The 26,688-nt window shown below is 37.4% G+C and overlaps 1 protein-coding gene across 2 annotated transcripts in view; it reads right to left on the reverse strand.

The window, feature by feature from the left end:
- Nucleotides 1-26,688, reverse strand: part of CCDC7 (coiled-coil domain containing 7) — a 453,173-nt gene that overhangs the window by 358,325 nt on the left and 68,160 nt on the right. For both annotated transcript variants that reach the window (XM_073018860.1, XM_037986502.2), the window contains exons 11-12: nt 26,246-26,276; nt 25,720-25,809 (exon numbers count right to left, since the gene is read on the reverse strand). In XM_073018860.1, coding sequence (XP_072874961.1) covers nt 25,720-25,809; nt 26,246-26,276 — 121 coding nt within the window. The remainder of the gene's footprint in view (nt 1-25,719; nt 25,810-26,245; nt 26,277-26,688) is intronic.

Raw genomic sequence — 26,688 nt, forward strand, 5'->3', positions numbered from 1 at the left:
TACAGTAACCAAAACAGCATGGTACTGGTACCAAAACAGAGATATAGACCAATGGAACAGAATAGAGTCCTCAGAAATAATACCACACATCTACAGCCATCTGATCTTTGACAAACCTGAGAGAAACAAGAAATGGGGAAAAGATTCCCTATTTAATAAATGGTGCTGGGAAAATTGGCTAGCCATAAGTAGAAAGCTGAAACTGGATCCTTTCCTTACTCCTTATACGAAAATTAATTCAAGATGGATTAGAGACTTAAATGTTAGACCTAATACCATAAAAACCCTAGAGGAAAACCTAGGTAGTACCATTCAGGACATAGGCATGGGCAAAGACTTCATGTCTAAAACACCAAAAGCAATGGCAGCAAAAGCCAAAAGGACAAATGGGATCTCATTAAACTAAAGAGCTTCTGCACAGCAAAAGAAACTACCATCAGAGTGAACAGGCAACCTACAGAATGGGAGAACATTTTTGCAATCTACTCATCTGACAAAGGGCTAATATCCAGAACCTACAAAGAACTCAAACAAATTTACAAGAAAAAAACAAACAACCCCATCAAAAAGTGGGCAAAGGATATGAACAGACATTTCTCAAAAGAAGACATTCATACAGCCAACAGACACATGAAAAAATGCTCATCATCACTGGCCATCAGAGAAATGCAAATAAAAACCACAATGAGATACCATCTCACACCAGTTAGAATGGCGATCATTAAAAAGTCAGGAAACAACAGGTGCTAGAGAGGATGTGGAGAAATAGGAACACTTTTACACTGTTGGTGGGATTGTAAACTAGTTCAACCATTATGGAAAACAGTATGGCGATTCCTCAAGGATCTAGAACTAGATGTACCATATGACCCAGCCATCCCATTACTGGGTATACACCCAAAGGACTATAAATCATGCTGCTATAAAGACACATGCACATGTATGTTTATTGCGGCACTATTCACAATAGCAAAGACTTGGAATCAACCCAAATGTCCATCAGTGACAGACTGGATTAAGAAAATGTGGCACATATACACCATGGAATACTATGCAGCCATAAAAAACGATGAGTTTGTGTCCTTTGTAGGGACATGGATGCAGCTAGAAACCATCATTCTTAGCAAACTATCACAAGAACAGAAAACCAAGCACCGCATGTTCTCACTCATAGGTGGGAACTGAACAATGAGATCACTTGGACTCAGGAAGGGGAACATCACACACAGGGGCCTATCATGGGGAGGGGGGAGGGGGGAGGGATTGCATTGGGAGTTATACCTGATGTAAATGACGAATTGATGGGTGCTGATGAGTTGATGGGTGCAGCACACCAACATGGCACAAGTATACATATGTAACAAACCTGCATGCTATGTACATGTACCCTAGAACTTAAAGTATAATAATAAATAAAAAAAATGGTTAAAATAGCAAAAAAAAAAAAAAAATAGATTAGCTTAATAATAAGTACCTATTAAGGCAGTAGGTGGTTATTTCTTGTTTTAAACCACAACTCCCAGTGGATACCAAATTCACTATAGTGGCACTCTTCTCATAAGTTAAATACAAAGCACTGAGATTTTCACCAGCAACAACCCAGAACATAAATATAAAGATGGGACATATTTTCCTACCATCTGCCCGGAGTTTTTCCACTTCTCTGGGTCCTCAAAGAAGTGAAAAAACTCCGGGCAGATGGTAGGAAAATTGAATTTCCACATCCATGATGCCCCTCCCCACATTCTGTCCTGCCACAAACATGCAGAAGAAAATCTTCCCCCAACTCCAAATTTCTACACTGCAAAAAGTGAGAATGAGGGGGTCAACCAGCTTTCCCACAACGCTGGGTTCCTTGACAGGAGACTTGACTTGGTTTAACTCTCAGGACAGAGACAAAGAAGAAAAGTAAAACTACCATCCCCAGCCCTGGAAACTCTGTAACTTGACCAAAGGAGATGCCATATCAGAGTGGCTATTTAGCAGGACCACGATGTAGAAGGAACATTCATTCCCAAATCCTTTGGCCCAAATCCCTGGCCAGCCTTCCCACACTGCTGGGATAAACCGTTTGAGACCTCCCCAATTCCAGACAAGCAGCACTCTCATCATTTACTAGAGCTGAGGTCAACCAGGGCTTAAGAAGCCACCGAGAGGCCCCCAAAAAAGCAGCAAACCAGTGATAAATACTTGCAATATATATCCATTTTTTTAAAAAAGCCAGAAAGAGAAAATGGGAATAAATAAGTAATTCTTCAAAGCAAAGGCATAGGCATATACCCACAAGAAACAACAGCAAACAAGGAACCATAACCTCCCCAAAAGGACAAACCAAAAACACCATGACTGACCATCGCAAGATGTTAATTCATGAGTTCTCAGAACAAGAATTCAAAATAACAGTTTTAAGGAAACTCAATGATCTCCAAGGTAGCACAAAAAAGAAATTCAGAAATTTACCAGATAAAGGTAACAACAAGATTAAAATAATTTTTTAAAAACTCAAACAAATATTGGAACTGAGAAATACATTTGCTGAACTGAAGAACTCATTAGATGCTCTCAACAGCAGAATGGACCAAGTAGAGGAAAAAAATTCAGTGAAATCTAAGATTGGCTGTTTGAAAATACACAGTCAGAGGAGAAAAAAGAAGACAGAATGAAAAGCAATAAAAATTACCTTCAAGATACAGAAAATTACTTTAAAGAACCAAATCTAAAAATTATTGATGTTCAAGAGAGAGTTGAGGAAAAGAAAGGGGTAGAAAGCTTATTCAAAGAAATAATAACAGAAAACTTTCCAAAACTTCTGAAAGATGTCAATATCCAGGTAAAAGAAATTCTGAGAACACCAAACAGATTCAACCCAAGGAAGACTACATAAGACACATAATAATGAAGCTCTCAAAGGTCAAGAGCAAAGAGAGAATCCTAAAAGAAGCAAGAGAAAAGAAGCAAATAGCATATTAAAAAACTCCAATTTGTCCAGCAACAGACGTTTTAATGAAAACAATACGGGCCAGAAGGCAGTAGAATGAGATTTTCAAAGTGTTGAAAGAAAACAACTTTCATTCAAGAATACTGTATCCATCGAAATTATCCTCCAAATATGAAGGAGATATAAAGTCTTCTCCAGAAAAATAAAGCTGAGAGAATTCACAACTACCAGACCCATCTTATTAAAAAAAAAAAAAATGCTAAAGTGATTTCTTCAATCTGAAAAAATAAAATAAAATAAAACACTAATATGCAAAATAAAAATAAAATTTTTCCAGGTATAAAACCCATGGTAAAATTAGGCACATTAAGAAACCGAAAATACTCTATGTTGCAACTGTGGTGTGCAATTTGATCATAACTGTATTATGAAGTCCAAAGACAAATCTATCAAAAATAAAAATATTATAGCAACCTGTAAAGAGATTGGTAATATAAAATATGTAAATTGAGACAACTTACTCAAAATGTGGGGGAGAAATTAAAGTGTAGAATTGTGTGTGTGTGTGTGTGTGTGTGTGTGTGTGTGTGTTTCCTTTGTTTCTATTCTTTTATTTGGGATTAAAGATAAATTATCAACTCTTTAAAACAACTTGTTTTAACTATACAATGTCCTTTGTAAGCCTCATGGTAACCACATCACAAAAACATGTAATAGATTCATTAAAAGTCAAAAGCAATAAATCAGAACATATTATCAAAAAAAAGTACTTAACCACAAGGAAAACAGTAAGAAAGAAAGAAAAGAAGGACTCAAAACAATTAGAAAACAGGCATCAAAATGCTCATAGTAAGATCTTATTTATCAACAATAACACTGAATGTAAATGGTCTCAATTCTTCAATTAAAAGCCATAGAGTGGCTGAATGAATAAAGAAACAAGACTCAATGATATGCTGCTCTCAGGAAACCCACCCACTTTACCTCTAAAGACACACACAGCCTGAAAGTGAATGGAGTAGAAAAATATATTTCATGTAACTGGAAGCCAAAAAAGAGCAGGAGTAACTATACTTAGATAAAATAGACTATAAATCTAAGATTGCAAAAAAAGACAAAGAAAGTCACTATATAATAATAAAGAGGTCAATTCAGCAAGAGGATGTAGCAATTATAAATACCTGTGCATCCAATAACAGAACTCCCAAATATATAAAGCAAACATTAAATAAAATATAGATCTCTAGGGAGAGATAAACTGTAATACAGTAACAGTAAGGGACTTTAAATGACACACAAAATTGAATAGGCCTATCTGGCATTTACAGAACATTTCACCCAACTGCTACAGAATATACATTGTTTTCATCAATATATGGAACATTCTTCAGAATAGACCATATCTTAGGCTACCAAACAAATCTGAACAAATGCAAAACATAGAAATCATTTCAAGTATAATTTGTAACTTAAATAGAATAAAACCATAAATCAATTAACTAAAGGAAAACCTCAAAAAATACACAAACACATAGATGTTACCATGTTCCTAAACAACCAATGGGTCAATAAAGAAATTAAGAATGACACTTAAAAATTTCTTCAAACAAATTAAAATGGGAATACAACATACCAAAGTTTATAGAATATGGCAAAATCATTAAGAAGACAATTTATAGCAATAAATGCTGATGTTAAGGAAAAAAGTAGAAAGACTTCAAATAACTTAATGATGAACCTCAAGGAACTACAAAAGGAAAAAGAAATCAAACCCAAAATAAGTAGAAAAAAGAAATAATGAAGATTAAAGCAGAAATACATAATATTGAGACTAAGAAATGTGCAGAAAATCAACAAAGAAAAAGTCAATGTTTTGAAAAGATAAACAACATTGATAAGCCTTTAGACTAAGAAAAAAAGAGAAAAACCCAAATAAATTCAGAAGCTAAAAAGGAGAAATAACAACTGAGACCTCAGAATACAAAGAATCACTAGAGACTACTATGAACAACAATAGTCAACAAATTGGAATACCTACAAGAAATAGATAAATTCCTGGACATACTCAACCTACCAAGATTGAACCATGGAGAAACGGAAAACATCAACAAACCAGTAATAAGTAACAAGATCAAGGTGTATTAGAAAGTCTCCCAACAAAGTTAAACCCAGGACCCAATGGTTTCACTGCTGAATTTTACTAAACACTTAAAGAAGATCTAATACCAATCCTACTCAAATTCTTCAAAAGTAGAAGAGAAGGGAATGCTTCCAAATGCATTCTACAAGGCCAGAATTACCTTGATATCAAAACCAGACAGCGACACAGCAAAAAAAGAAAACTACACGCCAATATGACTGATGAACATAGATGTAAAAATCTGCAATGAAATACAAATCAAACTCAACAACACATTTAAAGATCATTTATGGCTAGGTGCAGTGGCTCACATCTATAATCTCAACATTTTGGGAGGCTGAGATAGGAGGATTACTTCCACTCAGGAGTTCAAGACAAGCCTGGGCAACAAAAAGAACATTAGCCAGGAGTGGTGGCACATACCTGTAGTTCCAGCTACTAGGGAGGCTGATGGGGAAGGATTGCTTGAGCCCAGGAGGCCAAAGCTGCAGTGAGTCAAGACTACACCACTGCACTCCAGCCTGGGTGACTGACTGAGACTTTGTCTCAAAAAAAAAAAAAAAAAAAAGAATCAATCACCGTGATCAAGTAAGAGCCATCATCCCAGGAACAGAAAGATGGTTCAATGTCTACAAATCGATAAACATGATATATCATATTAAGAGAATCAAGAGCAAAAACCATGATTATTTCAATAGCCGCTGAAAAAGCAACTGATAAACTTCAACATCCTTTATGATAAAAACCCTCATCAAAATAGGTATAGATGGAACATACTTCAAAATTATAAAGGTCATCTATAACAAACCCACAGCTAACATTATACTGAATGGGGAATAATTGAAGGTCTTTCCTCCAAAGACTGGAACAAGACAAGGATGTCAACTTTCACCACTTTTATTAAACATAACACTGGAAGTCCTGGCCAGAAAAATTAGGTAACAAAAAGAAATAAAGGGAATCCAAATGGTAAAGGAAGAAGTCAAATTATCCTTGTTCACAGATAATATAACCTTATACCTAGAAAACCCTAGAGTCAACCCCCAAGAAAACTGTTAGAACTGATTAACAAATTCAATAAAATTGCAGGATACAAAATCAGTATGCAAAAATCAGAATCAATTATATACCATTTCACTGAATTGAAAAAGAAATCAAAAAAATAATTCCATTTAAAGCATGAACAGTGTTATGTTTAATAAAAGTGTTGAAAGTAGACATCCTTGTCTTGTTCCATTCCTTGGAGGAAAGGCCTTCAGTTTTTCCCCATTCAGTATAGTGTTAGCTGTGGGTTTGTTATAAATGACCTTTATTATTTTGAGGTAAGTATGACCATACTGGCAAAAGTAATCTATAAATTCAATGGAATTCCCATCAAAATACCACGATCATTCTTCACAGAACTAGAAAATACAACCCTAAAATGCATATGGAACCAAAAAAGAGTTCACATAGCCAAAGCAAGACTAAGCAAAAAGAAGAAATCTGAAGGCATCACATCACCTGACTTCAAACTATTCTATAAGGCTATAGTCACCAAAACAGTGTGGTACTGGTATAAAAATGGGCATATAGACCACTGGTACAGAATGGAGAACCCAGAAATAAAGTCAAATACTTATACTCAACTGATCTTTCACAAAGCAAAGAAAAACATAAAGTGGGGAAAGGACACCCTATTCAACAAATGGTGCTGGGATAATTGGCAAGCCTCATGTAGGAGAATGAAGCTGGATCCTCATCTTTCACCTTATACAAAAATCAACTCAAGATGGATCAAAGACTTAAATCTAAGGCCTAAAACCATAAAGATTCTAGAAGATAACATCAGAAAAACCCTTCTAGACATTGGTTTAGGCAAAGACTTCGTAACTAAGAGCCCAAAAGCAAATGCAACAAAAACAAAGATAAATAGATGGGACTTAATTAAACTAAAAAGCTTCTGCACAGGAAAAGAAACAATCAGCAAAGTAAAGAGACAACCCACAGCATGGAAGAAGATTCTTGCAATCTATATATCTGACAAAAGACTAGTATCCGGAATCTACAAGGAACTGAAACAAATTAGCAAGAACAAAACAAGTAATCCCATTAGAAAGCAGGCTAAGGACATGAATAGACAATTTTCAAAAGAAGACATACAAATGGCCAATAAACATGAAAAAAAAAATGCTCAACATCACTAAGGATCAGGGAAATACAATACAAAACCACAATGCGACACCACCTTACTCCTACAAGGATGGTCATAATCAAAGAATCAAAAAATAATAGATGTTGGCGTGGATGTAGTAAAAAGGGTACACCTTTACACTGCTGGTGGGAATGTAAACTAGTACAACTGCTATGGAAAACAGTGTGGAGATATTGGGAGAACCCACTCCTGATGTTTAACATGGGCTCTTTTCTATTTCCTAAGTGTCTCGGATGGGTTGAGAAATAAAGGGAAAGAGCATAAGAGAGAGAAATTTAAAGCTAGGTGTCCGGGGGAGACATCACATGTCCGCAGGATCTGTGATGTTCCCCAAGCTATAAAACCAGCAAGTTTTTATTAGTGATTTTCAAAAGGGGAGGGAGTGCATGAATAGGGTGTGGGTCACAGAGATCACATACTTCACAAGGTAATAAAATATCACAAAGCAAATGGAGGCAGGGCGAGATCACAGGACCACCGGAGGAGAAGAAATTAAAATTGCTAATGAAGTTTCAGGCATGCTTTGTCATTGATAACATCTTATCAGGAAACAGGGTTTGAGAGCAGATAACCTGTCTGACCACAATTTATTTGGCAGGAATTTTCCTCCACCTAATAAGCCTGGGAGCGCTATAGGAGACCGGGGCTTATTTCATCCCTTTGGCTTCAACCATAAAAGACAGGATGTCTTAAAAGGGGCCATCTATCAGCCTATCTTCAGGGCGCATTCTCTTTCTCAGGGATGTTCCTTGCTGAGAAAAAGAACTCAGCGGTATTTCTCCTATTTGCTTATGAAAGAGGAGAAATATAGCTCTGTTCCATCTGGCTCACGGGTGGCCAGTTCAAAGTTACCTCTCTTGTTCCCTGAACATCGCTGTTATCCTGTTCTTTTTTAAGATGCCCAGATTTCATATTGTTCAAACACACATGCTCTACAAACAATTTGTGCAGTTCACGGGTGGCCAGTTCAAAGTTACCTCTCTTGTTCCCTGAACATCGCTGTTATCCTGTTCTTTTTTAAGATGCCCAGATTTCATATTGTTCAAACACACATGCTCTACAAACAATTTGTGCAGTTGATACAATCACAGGGTCCTGAGGCAACATTCATCCTCCTCAGTTTACAAAGAAGATGACGGGATTAAGAGATTAAAGTAAAGACAAGCATAGGAAAATACAAGGGTATTCATTGGGGAAGTGATAAGTGTCCATGAAATCTTCACAATTTATGTTCAGAGATTACAGTAAAGACAGATGTAAGAAATTATAAAAGTATTAATTTGGGGAACTAATAAATGTCCATGAAATCTTCATAATTTATGTTCTTCTGCCACAGCTTCAGTCGGTCCCTCCGTTTGGGGTCCCTGACTTCCCGCAACATGGAGATTCCTTTAAAAATTACAAGTAGGTTAGGCGCAGTGGTTCATGCCTGTAGTCCCAGCACTTTAAGAGGCCAAGACAGGCAGATCATGAGGTCAGGAGTTCAAGACCAGCCTGGCCAACATGTGAAACCCCATCTCTACTAAAAATACAAAAATTAGCTGGGCATGGTGGTGGGTGCCTGTAATCCCAGCTACTTGGGAGGCCGAGGCAGGAGAATCATTTGAACCCAGGAGACAGAGGTTGCAGTGAGCTGAGACCGCACCATTACACTCCAGGCTGAGTGACAGGGCAAGACTCCGTATTAAAAAAAAAACAAAAACTACAAGTAGACAGTAGATCTATCATTTGATCCAGCAATCCCATGACTGGGTATCTACTCAGAGGAAAAGAAGTCATTATACAAAAAAGGTATTTGCATTTGCATATTTATACCAGCACAATTTGCAACTGCAAAATATGGAACGAGCCCAAATGCCCATCAATCTATGAGTGGATAAAGAAAATATATATATATGTATATATATATACACACACACACACACACACACCATAGAATACTACTCAGCCATAAAAAGGAATGAAATAATGTCATTCACAGCAACCTGGATGGATTGGAGACTGTTATTCTAAGTGAAGTAACTCACGAATTGAAAAACAAACACCGTATGCTCTCACTCATAAGTGGGACCTAAGCTATGAGGATGCAAAGGCATAAGAACAATGCAATGGATGTTGGGAACCCAGGGGAAAAGATGCGAGGGGGGTGAGCAATAAAGAACTACATATTGGGTACAGAGTACACTGCTTGGGTGATGGGTACACCAAAATATCAGAAATCACCACTAAAGAACTTATTCATGTAACCAAACACCTGTTCCCCAAAAACCTATTACAATTAAAAAAAAAGAAACGTGCTACATATACACAATGGAATATCATTCAGCCATTCAGTCATAGAAAGGATGGAATCCTGTCATTTGTGGCAACATGGATGAAACTAGAGGTCATTATATTAAGTGAAACAAGCCAGACACAGAAAGACAAATATCCCATATTCTAATTTACAAGTGGAAGCTAAACAATGTGTACACATGGACTTAGAGTAAGGAATGACAGAAATCAGAGACTTGGAAGGGTCACTGGGTGGGCAGGGAGGTAGATGATGAGACATTGTTTAATGAGTATGTTAACATACGTTATTTGAGTAATGGAGACCTTAAAAGCCCTGACTTCACCACTATTCAGTCTATGCATACAACAATATTACACTTTTACCCCATAAATTTATATAAATAAAAAAATTAAAAATAAAAATAAAAATTAGAAATCCTGTGTTTGACATATTTCATAACCATTATTCTCTCCCCACCATCCTATTTCACCAATTGCCATGTTAAATTTCCTTCTCTGAAAACAGACGACTACTCAGATTTCTTGATCCCTATCCTTGTATGGATATAACAATTACTTCCACAGTTCTCCTTCATACATCTACATCATGATCAGAAATTCTTTAAGTAATTTATAACAAGAGAAGGTAAACTCATTCATTGACTACATTTCACATTTATATAGTATTAGAAATGTGGTCCAGCGGACTTTAATATATTTTAGAATACTGAAAGCTTAATTGAAGAGCGAAGCAGGAATGATGTGCAAGGCTGAGACAAGAATGGTGGTGGCAAGATAGCAAAATAGAAGTCTATACTGTTCGTCCCCTCTGTTAGAACACCAAATTTTAACAACTATCTACACACAGGAGAGCACCACCACAAGAACCAAAAATGAGGTGAGCAATCACAGTACCTCGTTTTAATGTCAGATTGACAAAAGAGGCATTGAGGAGGGCAGAAGAGACAGTATCAAATGCTGATGCTATTCATCCCCTATCACAGTGCAGCAGCCATGTGAGGTGGAGAGAGAATCTGTGCACTTTGGGGAGGTAGAGCACAACAGTGGGGGAACTTAACAATGAACCCAGAGCTGCCCTGTCACAGCAGAGAATAAAGCCATGCTGGGCTCAGCCAGCACCCACACATGGAGGGAGCATTTGGACCAGCTCTTGCCAGAGGGAAACTGACTATCCTAGTGGCCGAACTTGAGTTTCTTGGGAATCCTCAACACCATGGGCTGAAGGGCTCTGGGTTCCCAGGTGAACTTGAAAGGCAGTCTAGAACACAAGGACTCCAATTTATAGACTATTTATAGGGTTAGGTTGGGCTTAAAGCCAGTGAACTTGGGTGGCATGTGACCTACGAAGATACCACCTGGTATGGCAAAGGGAATGCTTGTGCCAACCCTCCCCCAACCCCAGGAAATGCAGCTCAGCAATGAAAGTGACTCCCTTCTGCTTAAAGAGAAGAAAGCAAAGAGTAAAGAGGATTTTGTCTTGCATCTTGGATACTAGCTTGGGTACAGTAGGATAGGGCACCAAGGGGAGTCATGAGGCCAACTATTCCAGGCCCTCGCTCCTGGACATTTCTAATCACACCCTGGTCCAAAAGGGAGCACACTGCCTTGAAGTAAAGGACCCAGTACTAGAAGGACTCATCACTTGCTGACTAAAGAGCCCTGGACCTTGAATAACCACCAGTGATATGCACGGAGTACACTGTGGGCCTGGGCTCTGAGACATGGGGGCTTCAAGGGTGACTCAGTACATTCCAAGCTATGGAAGCTATGATGAAAGACTCCTTCTGCTTGAGAAAATAAGGGAGAAATATAAAGGTGACTTTGTCCTGCATCCTAGGTATCAGCTCAGCCATAGTAGGGTAGAGCAACAAGCAGGCTCTTGGGGTCCCTGAGCCCAGGCTGAGACTTCTGGACCTGACCCGGGTCACAGGAGAACCCACTGCCCTGAAGGGTGAGTCCCAGGCCTGCAAGCATTCACCACAAGCTGAAGGAAGAGCCCATGAGCTTTAAGTCAGCATCAATGGTGTGTACAGGCAGAAGCCCTCACGACCCAGTTGTGGTGGTGGCCACAGGGAGAGGCTCCTCTGCCTATGCAAAGGCAAAGGAAGGGTGGGAAGAACTGTGTGTCATGAGTTGAGTTCCAGCTTAGCCATAGCAGAAAACATCAGGTAAAATGCTAAGGTTTTTTTCCTCTCATCCCTGCCTCCCAGATAGCATCTCTGAACACTCTTGGGGCTTGGGGGAACACACCACCCTGAAGGAAAGGGCCTTGGGAAAGGCCCAGTGCTGTGCTGGCTTCAAGTCTGACCGGGTGCAGTCCCAATGGTAGTGACCACAGGGGTGCTTGAACAACACACCTCCAGTTCCAGATGGCTTAGCAGAGAGAGAGAGAAAGAGACTCTGTTCCTTTGAGAGAAAGGAAGAGAAAAGAAGAAAAGTCCCTGCCTGGTAATTCAGAGAATTCTGGATCTTATCCAAGACCAACAAGGTGATACCTCTAAGAGTCTACAAAAAACACAGCATTATTGGGCTTGGGGCCCCAGTGCCTTCAAATACATAAAAAGTCTTCACAAAAAGGACGGCACAAACAAGTTCAGACTGTGAAGACTATAATAAATACCTAACTCTTCAAAATCTAGACCCTTATAAACATTTACAAGCTTCAACACCAACCAAGAAAACAAATTTACCAAATGAACCAAATAAGGCACCAAGAACCAATCCTGGAGAAACAGAGATATATGACTTTTCAGAAAGAGAATTCAAATAGCTGTTTTCAGAAAACTCAAATTCAAGATAATACAGAGAACGAATTCAGAATTCTATCAGATAAATTTAACAAAGAGATTAAAATATTAAAAAAGAATCAAGCAGAAATTTCGGAGTTGAAAAATGTAACTGACACGCTGAAGAATGCATCAGACTCTCTTAATAGCAGAATTGATCAAGCAAGAGAAACAATTAGTGAGCTTAAAGACAGGTTATTTGTTTTTTCTTTTCTTTTCTTTTCTTTTTGTATTATGCTTTAAGTTCTAGAGTACACGTGCACAACGTGCAGGTTTGTTACATATGTATACATGTGCCATGTTGATTTGCTGCACCCATTAACTCGTCATTTACATTAGGTATTTCTCTAATGTTATCCCTCCCCCATCCCCCTATTTGAAAATACACAGACAAAGGAGACAAAAGAAAAACACACACAAACACACACACAATGAAGCACACATACAAGATCTAGAAAACAGTCCCATGGGGGCATTTTAAGAGTTATTGGCCTTGAACAGAAGAAAGAGATGGGTTAGAAAATTTATTCAAAGGGATACTATCAAACAACTTCCCAAACCTAGAGAAATATATCAACATTCCAGTACAAGGTTATAGACTAGCAAGAAAACATAACCCAAAGAAGACTACCTCAAGGTACTTAACAATCAGATTCCCAAAGATCAAGGATAAGGAAAGGATCCTAAAAGCAGCAAGAGAAAAGAAACAAATAACATACAACAGACCTCAAATGTGTCTGGCAGCAGACTTTTCAGTGGAAAACTTACAGGCCAGGAGAAAGTGGCATGCCATATTTAATAAGCTGAAGGAAAAAATCTTTTACTCTAGAATAGTGTATCTGGCGAAAATATTCTTTAAGCATTGAGGAGAAATAAAGACCTTCCCATATAAACAAAAGTTGAGGGATTTCATCAACACCAGACCTGTCCCATAAGAGTTGCTAAAGGGAATTCTTTTATCTGAAAGGAAAGGATGTTAGCAAGCGATGAGAAATCATCTGAAGGTACAAAACTCACTGGTAATAGTAAGCACACAGGAAAGCACAAAATGATGTAACACCATAACTGTGGTGTGTAAACAACTCTTGACTTAAATACTCAATGATAAAGCAAAAATAAAAACCACACCAGCTTTTTTCAAGACATAGTACAAAAAGAAAAAAATCAATGAACGAGGGGATGAAATTAAAGTGTAGAGTTTTTATGAGTTTTCTTTCCATGTGTATGTCTGTCCATGCAATCAGTGTTAAGTTGTCATCAGTTTAAAATCATGGGTTATAAGACAGTACTTGCAAGCTTCATGGTAACCTCAAATCAAAAAACATGAAAGGAATACACAAAAAATAAAAAGCAAGAAATTCAAACCACCAGACAAAGTCACCTTCACTAAAAAAAAAAAAGAAAGAAACAAGAAAGATAAGTCTGTAAAACACCCAGAAAACAAATAACAAAATGGCAGGAGTAACTCCCTACTTATCAATAATAACACTAAATGTAAATGGACTAAACTTTCTAATCAAAAGATATGTGATGGCTGAATGGATTAAAAAAAACAAGAACCAATAATCTGTTGCCTACAAGAAACACACTTTACCTATAAAGAGACACATAGATAGAAAATATAGTAATAGAAAAAAATACTCCATGCCAGTGGAAACCAAAAAAAAGCAGAAGTAACTGTATTTATACCAGACAAAATAGATTTCAACACAGAAACTGTAAGAAGAGACAAAAAAAGGTCATTATATAACGATAAAGAGGTCAATTCAGCAAGAGGATATAATGATTGTAAATATATATACAGCCAACACTGGAACACCCAGATATATAAAGCAAATATTATTAGCGCTAAAGAGAAAGATAGATACCAATACAATAATAGCTGGAGACTTAAACACCCTACATTTTTTTTTTTTTTTTTGAGATGGAGTCTCACTCTGTCACCCAGGCTGGAGTGCAGTAGCGTGATCTCGGATCACTGCAACCTCTGCCTCCCAGGTTCAAGCAATTCTCCTGCATTAGCCTCCCAAGTAGCTGGAACTACAGGCAACTGCCACCATGCCTGGCTAATTTTTTTGTATTTTTTTAGTAGAGACAAGGTTTCACTGTGTTGTCCAGGCTGGTTTTGAACTCCTGAGCTCAGGCAATCTGCCCTCCTCAACCTCCCAAAGTGCTAGGATTACAGGCATGAGCCACCATGCCTGGCCAAACACCCTACTTTTAGTATTGGAAAGATCTCTGAGACAGCAAATCAACAAAGAAACATCAAACTTAATCTGTACTATAGAACAAATGGAACTAATAGATATTTATAGAACATTTCATCCAACGGTTGCAGAATACACATTTTTCTCTGCAGTGCATGAATCATTTTCAATGATATACCATATGTTAGGCCACAAAACAAGTCTTAAAACATTCAAATAAAACTGAAATAATTCCAAGTGCCTTCCCTGACAATGAAATAAAACTACAAATCAATAACAAAAGGGATTTTGGAAACTATACAAACACATGGAAATTAAACAATTTGCTCCTGAATGACCAGTGAGTCAATGAAGAAATTAAGAAGGGAACTGAAAAAAATCATGAAATAAATAATAATGAAAACACAATATACCAAAACCTATAGGATACAGCAAAAACAGTACTAAGAGGAAACTTTATAGCTACAAGTGCCTACATCAAATAAGAAGAAAAATTTCACATAAATAACCTAATGAACCAACATAAAAAACTAGAAAAGTAACAGCAAACCAAACCCAAAATTAGTAGAAGAAATAATAAAGATGAGAGGAGAAATAAATGAATTTGAGATGAAGAAAATAATACAAAGATCAATGAAACAAAAAGTTGGTGTTTTGAAAAGATAAATAAAATTGAAAAACCTTTAGCCAGACTAAGAAAAGAAGAGAAAGACTGAAATAAATAAAAATCAGATACAAAAAAGGAGATATTACAACTGATACCACAGAAATTCAAAGAATCATTAGTAGCTACTATGAGCAACTATATGTCAATGAATTAAAACATCTAAAAGAAATAAATTTCTAGACCCATACAACCTACCAAAATTGAAACATGAAAAAATCCAAAACCTGAACTGACTAACAAAAAGTAACTAGATCAGGGCCATAATAAAAAGTCTCCCAGTAAGGAAAATCCAGGACCCACTGGCTTACGGGCGATTTCTGCATTTTCAACTGAGGTACTGGGTTCATCTCACTGGGGCGTCTCGGATAGTTGTTGCTGGTCTGCGGGTACAGCCCAGCCAGCGAGACCTGAAGCAGGCAAGGCATTGCCTCACCTGGGAAGAACAAGGGGAAAAGGAATCCCTTTTCCAAGCCAAAGGACAGTGAGACACACAACACCTGTAAAATCGGGTAACTCCCACCCTAATACTGTGCTTTACCAAGGGTATTAGCAAATGGCACACCAGGAGATTATATCCCACACCTGGCCCAGAGGGTCCCACGTCCAAAGAGCCTTTCTCATTGCTAGCACGGCAGTCTGAGATCTAACTACAAGGCACCAGTGAGGCTGGGAGAGGGGTGCCTGCCATTACTGAGGCTTAAGTAGGTAAACAAAGCCACCTGGAAGCTCGAATTGGGTGGAGCCCACCACAGCTCAAGGAGGCCTGCCTGCCTCTGTAGACTCCTCCTCTGGGGACAGGGCATAGCTAAACAAAAAGCAGCAGAAACCTCAGCAGAGGTAAATGCCCCTGTCTGACAGCTCTGAAGAGAGCAGTGGATCTCCCAGCATGGAGGTTGAGATCTGAGAATGGACAGACTGCCGCTGAAGTGGGTCCCTGATCCCTGAGTAGCCTAACTGGGAGACATCTCCCACTAGGTGCAGACCGACAACTTACACCTCACATGGGGAGATACACCCCTGAGACAAAGCTTCCAGAGCAAGAATCAGACAGCAACACTCACTGTTCAGCAATATTCTATCTTTAGCAGTCTCCGCTGCTGACACCCAGGCAAACAAGGTCTGGAGTGGACCTCAAGCAAACTCCAACAGACCTACAGCTGAGGGTCCTGACTGTTAGAAGGAAAACTAACAAAAAGAAAGGACACCCACACCAAAACCCCATCAGTACATCAACATCATCAAAGACCAAAGGCAGATAAAACCACAAAGATGGGGAAAAAGCAGTGCAGAAAAGCTGGAAATTCAAAAAATAAGAGCACATTTCCCCCTCCAAAGGAACGAGCTCATCGCCAGCAACGGAACAAAGCTGGATGGAGAATGACTTTGACGAGTTGAGAGAAGAAGGCTTCAGTCAATCAAACTCCTCAGAGCTAAAGGAGGAACTATGTAACCAGCACAAAGAAACTAAAAACCTTGAAAAAAGAATGGATGAATGGATAACTAGCATAATCAATGCAGAGAAGACCTTAAAAGAACTGATAGGGATGAAAACTATAACACGAGAACTACGCAACAAATGCACAAGCTTCAGTAACTGACTCAATCAACTGGAAGAAAGAGTATCAGCGATTGAAGATCAAACTAATGAAATTAAGTGAGAAGAGAAGTGTAGAGAAAAAAGAGTAAAAAGAAATGAACAAAGCCTCCAAGAAATATGGGATTATGTGAAAAGACTAAATCTATGTCTGATTGGTATGCCTGAAAGTGATAGGGAGAATAGAACCAAGTTGGAAAACACTCTGCAGGATACTATCCAGGAGAACTTCCCCAAACTAGCAAGGCAGGCTAATATTCAAATTCAGGAAATACAGAGAACACCACAAAGGTACTCCTCGAGAAGAGCAACTCCAAGACACATAATTGTCAGATTCACCAAAGTTGAAATGAAGGAAAATTTCTTAAGGGCAGCCAGAGAGAAAGGTCGGGTTACCCACAAAGGGAAGCCCATCAGACTAACAGCAGATCTCTCGGCAGAAAATCTACAAGCCAGAAAAGAGTGGGGGCCAATATTCAACAGTCTTAAGGCAAAGAATTTTAAACCCAGAATTTAATATCCAGCCAAACTAAGTTTCATAAGTGAAGGAGAAATAAAATCCTTTACAGACGAGCAAATGCTTAGAAATTTTGTCACCACCAGGCCTGCCCTACAAGAGCTCCTGAAGGAAGCACTAAACATGGAAAGGAACAACCAGTACCAGGCACTGCAAAAACATGTCAAAATGTAAAGATCATTGATGCTAGGAAGAATCTGCATCAACTAATGAGCAAAATAACCAGCTGATATCAAAATGAAAGGATCAAGTTCACACATAAAATATTAACCTTAAATGTAAATGGACTAAATGGTCCAATTAAAAGACATAGACTGGCAAATTGGATAAAGAGTCAAGAACCATCAGTCTGCTGTATTCAGGAAACCCATCTCACATGCAGAGACACACATAGGCTCAAAATAAAGAGATGTAGGAAGATCTACCAAGCAAATGGAAAACAAAAAAAGGCAGGGATTGCAATCCTAGTCTTCGATAAAACAGACTTTAAACAAACAAAGATCAAAAGAGAAAAAGAAGGCCTTTACATAAAGGTAAAGGGATCAATTAAACACGAAGAGCTAATTATCCTAAAGATATATGCACCCAACACAGAAGCACCCAGATACATAAAGCAAGTCCTTAGAGACTTACAAAGAGACTTAGACTCCCATACAATAATAATGGGAGAATTTAACACCCCACTGTCAACATGAGACAGATCAATGAGAAGGAAAGTTAACAAGGATATCCAGGAACGGAACTCAACTCTGCACCAAGCAGACCTAACAAACATCTACAGAACTCTCCACCCCAAATCAACAGAATATACACTCTTCTCAGCACCACATCACACTTATTCCAAAATTGACCACATAATTGGAAGTAAAGCACTCCTCAGCAAATGTAAAAGAACAGAAACTATAACAAACTGTCTCTCAGACCACAGTGCAATCAAACTAGAACTCAGGACTAAGAAACTCAATCAAAACCGCTCAACTACATGAAAACTGAATAACCTGCTCCTGAATGACTACTGGGTACATGATGACATGAAGGCAGAAATAAAGATGTTCTTTGAAACCAATGAGAACAAAGATACAACATACTAGAATCTCTGGGACACATTTAAAGCAGTGGGTAGAGGGAAATTTACAGCACTAAATGCCCACAAGAGAAAGCAGGAAAGATCTAAAATCGACACCCTAACATCACAATTAAAAGAACTAGAGAAGCAAGAGCAAACACATACAAAAGCTAGCAGAAGGCAAGAAATAACTAAGATCAGAGCAGAACTGAAGGAGATAGAGACACAAAAAAACCCTTCGAAAAATCAATGAATCCAGGAGCTGGTTTTTGCATAAGATCAACAGAATTGATAGACCGCTAGCAAGACTAATAAAGAAGAAAAGAGAGAAGAATCAAATAGATGCAATACAAAATGATACAGGGGATACCACCGACCCCACAGAAATACAAACTACCATCAGAGAATTCTATAAACACCTCTACGCAAATAAACTAGAAAACCTAGAAGAAATGGATAATTTCCTGGACACTTACCCTCTCCCAAGACTAGACCAGGAAAAACTTGAATCCCTGAATAGACCAATAGCAGGCTCTGAAATTGAGACAGTAATTAATAGCCTACAACCAAAAAAAGTCCATGACCAGACGGATTCACAGCTGAATTCTACCAGAGCTACAAGGAGGAATAGGTACCATTCCTTCTGAAACTATTCAATTCAATACAAAAAGAGGGAATCCTCCCTAACTCATTTTACGAGGCCAACATCATCCTGATACCAAAGCCTAACAGAGATACAACAAAAAAAGAGAATTTTAGACTAATATCCCTAATGAACATCGATGCAAAAATCCTCAATAAAATACTGGCAAACCAAATCCAGCAGCACATCATAAAGCTTATCCACCATTATCAAGTGGGCTTCATCCCTGGGATGCAAGGCTGGTTCAACATATGCAAATCAATAAATATAATCCAGCATATAAACAGAACCAAAGACAAAAACCACATGATTATCTCAATAGATGCAGAAAAGGCCTTTGACAAAATTCAACAGCCCTTCAGGCTAAAAACTCTCAATAAATTTGGTATTCATGGAACGTATCTCAAAATAATAAGAGCTACCTATGACAAACCCACAGCCAATATCATACTGAATGGGCAAAAACTGGAAGCATTCCCTTTGAAAACCGGCACAAGACAGGGACGCCCTCTCTCACCACTCCTATTCAACACAATGTTGGAATTTCTGGTCAGGGCAATCAGGCAGGAGAAAGAAATAAAGGGCATTCAGTTAGGAAAAGAAGTAAAATTGTCCCTGTTTGCAGATGACATGATTGTCTATTTAGAAAACCCCATCGTCTCAGCCCAAAATCTCCTTAAGCTGATAAGCAACTTCAGCAAAGTCTCAGGATACAAAATCAATGTGCAAAAATCACAAGCATTCTTAGACACCAGTAACAAAGAGAGGGTCAAATCATGAGTGAACTATCATTCACAACAGCTTCAAAGAGAATAAAATACCTAGGAATCCAACTTAAAGGGATGTAAAGGACCTCTTCAAGGAGAACTACAAACCATTGTTCAGTGAAATAAAAGAGGATACAAACAAATGGAAGAACATACCATGCTCATGGATAGGAAGAATCAATATTGTGAAAATGGCCATACTGCCCAAGGTAATTTATAGATTCAATGCCATCCCCATTAAGCTACTAATGACTTTCTCCACAGAATTGGAAAAAACTGCTTTAAAGTTCACATGGAACCAAAAAAGACCCTGCATTGCCAAGAAAATCCTAAGCCAAAACTACAAAGCTGGAGGCATCACGCTACCTGACTTCAAATTATACTACTAGGCTCAGTAACCAAAACAGCATGGTACTGGTACCAAAACAGAGATATAGACCAATGGAACAGAACAGAGTCCTCAGAAATAATACCACACATCTACAGCCATCTGATCTTTGACAACCCTGACAAAAACAAGAAATGGGGAAAGGATTCCCTATTTAATAAATGGTGCTGGGAAAATTGGCTAGCCATAAGTAGAAAGCTGAAACTGGATCCTTTCCTTACCTCTTATACAAAAATTAATTCAAGATGGATTAGAGACTTAAATGTTAGACCTAAAACCATAAAAACCCTAGAAGAAAACCTAGTCAATACCATTCAGGACATAGGCATAGGCAAGGACTTCATGTCTAAAACACCAAAAGCAACGGCAACAAAAGCCAAAATTGATAAATGGGATTTTTTTTTTTTTTTTTTTTTTTTGAGACGGAGTCTCGCTTTGTCGCCCAGGCTGGAGTGCAGTGGCGCAATCTCGGCTCACTGCAAGCTCCGCCTCCCGGGTTCACGCCATTCTCCTGCCTCAGCCTCCCGAGTAGCTGGGACTACAGGCGCCCGCCACTGCGCCCGGCTAATTTTTTTTTCTATTTTTAGTAGAGACGGGGTTTCACCGTGTTAGCCAGGATGGTCTCGATCTCCTGACCTTGTGATCCGCCCGCCTAGGCCTCCCAAAGTGCTGGGATTACAGGCGTGAGCCACCGCGCCCGGCCGATAAATGGGATTTAATTAAACTAAAGAGCTTCTGCACAGCAAAAGAAACTACCATCAGAGTGAACAGGCAACCTACAGAATGGGAGAACAATTTTGCAATCTACTCATCTGACAAAGGGCTAATATCCAGAACCTATAAAGAACTCAATCAAATTTACAAGAAAAAAAACAAACAACCCCATCAAAAGGTGGGCAAAGGATATGAACAGACACTTCTCAAAAGAAGACATTCATACAGTCAACAGACACATGAAAAAATGCTCATCATCACTCGCCATCAGAGAAATGCAAATCAAAACCACAATGAGATACCATCTCACACCACTTAGAATGGCAATCATTAAAAAATCAGGAAACCATAGGTGCTGGAGAGGATGTGGAGATATAGGAACACTTTTACACTGTTGGTGGGATGGTAAACTAGTTCAACCATCGTGGATAACAGTGTGGGAATTCCTCAAGGATCTAGAACTAGAAATACCATTTGACCCAGCCATCCCATTACTGGGTATATACCCAAAGGATTATAAGTCATGCTGCTATAAAGACACATGCACACATAAGTTTACTGCAGCACTATTCACAATAGCAAAGTCGTGGAATCAAGCCAAACGTCCATCAGTGACAGATGGATTAAGAAAATGTGGCACGTATACACCACGGAATACTATGCAGCCATAAAAAAGGATGAGTTTGTGTCCTTTGTAAGGACATGGATGCAGCTGGAAACCATCGTTCTCAGCAAACTATCACAAGAACAGAAAACCAAATACCGCATGTTCTCACTCATAGGTGGGAATTGAACAATGAGATCAGTTGGACACAGGAAGGTGAACATTACACACCGGGTTCTAATGTGGGGAGCAGGAGGTGGAGGGATAGCATTAGGAGATATACGTAATGTAAATGACGAGTTAATGGGTGCAGCACACCAACATGGCACACGTATACATATATAACAAACCTGGCTGTTGTGCACATGTACCCTAGAACTTAAAGTATAATAATAATAAAAAAAAGAAATAATACCAACCCTATTAAAACCATCTTAAAAAGACGAGAGGAGGGAATACTTCCAAACTCATTCTACAAGACCAGTATTACCCTGATACCAAATCTAGACAAAAGCTCCTCTACAGAAAGGCCTATATGCCAATATTTTGGGCGACTATTGATGCAAGAATTCTCAACAAAACTCTAACAAAACACATTCAACAATATATTAAAAGGATCATTCAACATGACCAAGTGGGATTCACAATATGCAAATCAATCAATGTGATACATCATATTAACAGATTGAAAGACAAAAACCATATGATCATTTCAATTGATGCTGAAAATGCATTTGATAAAGTTCAATATCCCTTCATGAAAAAAACCCTCTAAAAATTGGCTACAGAAGAAACATACCTCAACCATAATAAAAACCACATATGACAAACCCACAGCCAGTTTCACTCCAAATGGGAAAAAACTGAAAGCCTTTTCTCTAAGATCTGGAACATGATAAGAATGTCTACTGTCATGACTGTTGTTCAGCATAGTACTGGAAGTTCTCACTAGAGCAATCAGATAAGAGAAAGAAATAAAGGGCATCCAAACTGGAAAGGAACAATTCAAATTATCCTTGTTTGCAGATGGTATGATATTCTGTTTGGAAAAATCTAAAGACTGGCCCAAAAAAAAAAAAAACAAAAACAAAAACAAAAAAACTCTTAGAACTGATAAATTCAGTCAAGTTACAGGATACAAATCAAAATACAAAAATCAGTAACATTTCTATATACCAACAGTGAATAATCTGAAACAGAAATCAAACAACTAATCCTATTTACAACAGCCACAAATTAAATACCTAGGTTTTAACCAAAGAAGTGAAAGATCTCTACAAGGATAACTATAAAACACTGATGAAAGAAATTGAAGAGGATACAGAAAAATGGAGAGATATTCCATGTTCATAGATGGGAAGAGTCAATATTGTTGAAATGTCCATACTACCCAAAGCAATGTACAAATTCATTGTAATCCCTATCAAAATACCAATGATATTCTTCACAGAATAGAAAACAAATCCTAACATTTATATAAAATCGCAAAAGCCCCAAAATAGCCAAAGCTACCCTGAGCAAAAGAAATGAAACTGGAGAAATTATATTATTTGACTTTAAATTATACTACAGAGCTACAGTAAACAAAACAACATGGTAGTTGCATAAAAGCCAACACATAGACCAAAGGAACAGAAGAGAACCCAGAAAAAATTCCACACACTTACAGTGAACTCATTTTCAACAAAGGTGCCAAGAACATACAGTGGGGGAAAAGACAGTCTCTTCAATAAATGTTGCTGGGAAACTGGATATCTATATGCAGATGAATGAATCTTGAATCCTATCTCTCACCTTACACAAAAATCATATCAAAATGGATTAAAGACTTAAATCTATGACCTCAAACTATGACACAACTCCAAGAAAACATTGGAGAAACTCTCTAGCATATTGGTCTGTGCAAAAATTTCTTGAGTAATACTCCACAAGTAACGGTAACCAAAAAATAAATGGACCCATGGGATAACATCAAGTTAAAAACCTTCTGCACAGCAAAGAAAACAATCTACAAAGTAAAGAGACAACCCACAAAATGAGAAAAAAAAAATTTCCAAACTACCCATCTGACAAGGGATTAACAATCGGAATATAAAAGGAGCTCAAATAACTCTATAGGAAAAAAATATCTAATAATCCAATTTAAAAATGGATAAAAGATTTGAATAGGTATTTCTCAAAACAAGACATACAAATGGCAAACAGGTATGTGAAAAGGTCCTCAACATCACTGATCATCTAAGAAATGCAAATCAAAACTACAATGAAATATCGTCTTGCCCCAGTTAAAATGACTTTTATCCAAAAGCCAGGCAATAACAAATGCTGGGGATGAAATGGAGAAAAGGGAACCCTCGTACACTGTTGGTGAGAATGTGAATTAGTAAAACCACTATGGAAAACAGTTTGGGGGTTGCTCAAAAAACTAAAAATAGAGCTACCATACAATCCAGCAATCCTATTGATATGTATATATCCCAAAAAAGGAAACCAGTATATCAAAGAGATATCTGCACTCCCATGTTAGTTGCAGGTCTGTTTTCAGTAGCCAAGATTTGGAAGCAACCTCTGTGTCCATCAACATATGATTGGAAAAAGAAAATGTAATACTTATACACAATGGAGTACTATTTAGTCATAAAAAAGGAGATTGTGTCATTTGCAACAACATAGATGGAACTGGAAGTCATTATGTTAAATGAAATAGGCCAGGCACAGAAAGACAAACATTGCATGTTTTCACTATTTGTTGGGGCTAAAAATTAAAACAATTGAACTCACAGAGATAGAGAATAGAAGGATGGTTACCAGAGGATTGGAGTGTGAGCAGGGAGTGGGGATGGTTAATGGGTACAAAAAATATAGTTGGAAAGAATGAATAAGACCTAGTATTTGATAGCACAACAGGGGGACTACAGTCAATAGTGATTTAATTGTACATTTAAGAATAACTAAAAAAGTATAATTGGATTATTTGCAACACAAAGGATAAGTGCTTAAGAAAATGGATACCCAATTGTCCATGATGTGATTATTACACATTGTATGCCTGTACTAAAATATCTCATGTACCCCATAAATATATACACCTACTGGTACCCACAAAAATAAAAAAAGTTTTTAAATGTTTTAAAGAATGGGTAAGAGTATAACCTACCAAATGAGCACCAAAGTTTCCATGTATTAAACAAGAAAACCTTGTGGTATCCTAGATCATATATTGAAGTTCGTGCAAAAACCATTGCTCTCTAGAGCAGAATTAGAGACAAAACACCTAAAGAAACAACACAAGGAAGCAAAACCAGAAACTGGTGCAACATCCTCAAGTCATCTAAGAAGCTCCAGCGTTTTTTCAATGTGGCTCTAACAGTATGTGATTAGCATGCTGCAAAATTCTCACACTTGGTCAGACTACTCAGTTCTTCAACATGACAATTTACTATTTTTAGTTATTTCGTTCCAATGTTCTATTCCTACTTGGCATGATACCTAAAGGAAAACTATTCCTAAACTGAACATATATGACAGCGCTGATCTTATATTTGACATCTGTGTAAGACTACTGCTTCTTTAACTGATCAAATAGCAAATCTCCTGTATGATTTCTGCTTCCTCCCCTAGTAAGGAAGAAATATCAAGCAACCAACATTATTGAATTTAGTATTTTTCCTCAACCATATATCTTAAGTTCTTAAGTGGTTAATAAAAGTTCACTTTTAATGTATTTGACTTTATTGTCTATAGTTTGAATTTGTAAGCTCTCTAACGATGGCAAAGAGAACAATAAAATACAAGAGGAAACAAATTTTCCTTTACCCTTGCATTTCTATTTCTATTTACTCTATTTGGTATAATGAACTGGGATACACACATTACATAATTGTAGAAAATACCACGAAATGCATTTACAATATATTTGAAAACTAATTTACTGCTAGTTTAATAAAGGTAAATATTTGGCCTAGAAATGTCTTTCAGATGTTTAAATTTTAACTGTTTTTTCATGGCATCCTTTTGGTTTTGACACCTAATATGATAATTTAGAATATGGCATAATTTTATTTTTTAAAGCATAGCTGCTACGAATTATTAATAATAAAAACATATTATATAACATTTAAATATCTCTTTGATTTCTATCCTAACATAATAACTCTTGTTAGGTGTATGCCATTTTCAAACACTAAAATTTTTCCAACCTCTGTGTCCTTCAACTTTTGTAGTTCATTTTCCAGCACCAACTTCTCTTCTGATAACAACTGAAAATCACGTTGTATCTGTTTGTATTCCTAGAAACAAATAATTTTAGTAATAATGAAGAGTAAAACTCTCAATGTAGAAAGGTTATTCAGATATTTAATTATTAAGGTAAGAAAGTCTTCATTAAGTCATGACAAGAATGAAACATTGATATCAGTATGTACAGTGAGACAAGAATTGGAGCTGAAAGACATAAAAGAGCTACAAGTGTCAAGGACTGGAACTATTCAGATGACTGTAGGACATTACAGTTTAGTATTTCAGAAGTGAATTATTTCTGAGTGATAATGAGAGTAAAATGAACAAAATAGACAAGGCTTTCCAGTTCACATATGCATAAAATTATTTTAAATAAACTAAGTAAGCAATGGATCTTTATATAGGATTATGTATCCTGACAATTTCTAGAATCTGTTAAGAACTCAAGGACAAAGTGTAATTTCAAATTGAGATTACTATACTTACAGCATCTAACAAAACTTGATCATTTACAGCTCTGAAAAATAAACCAAAAAAGTATGTTTATAATTGTACATTTATATTTTAATTTATATAACACACACATTTTCTTTGTAAAGATTTTAATACAAATGAAGTTTAATGGACACTTTGATTACCACTTCGAAAATTTAATACTCTCCCTAGAAATATTATTGAATCACTGTTACCTTTCCAGGACTTGTTCTATGCATTTACACAATACTGCATGTACCTTTTCCATTCTGTAATTTTTATTGGTAGGTTGGATTTCAGTTTTCTTTTTCACATAAATGACATCACTGTATATATTGTTCTCAATTTACTTTTTCACTTAACATAAAGTCTGAGATTTCTTCATATCCATAAACATAGATCTTTCTCAGTTTTTTTAAGTGCTAATGATTATTCCACAGCAGGAGTTGGCAAAC

This window comes from Chlorocebus sabaeus, chromosome 9 (assembly GCF_047675955.1).
Source record: "Chlorocebus sabaeus isolate Y175 chromosome 9, mChlSab1.0.hap1, whole genome shotgun sequence".
Taxonomy (NCBI): Eukaryota; Metazoa; Chordata; class Mammalia; order Primates; family Cercopithecidae; genus Chlorocebus; species Chlorocebus sabaeus.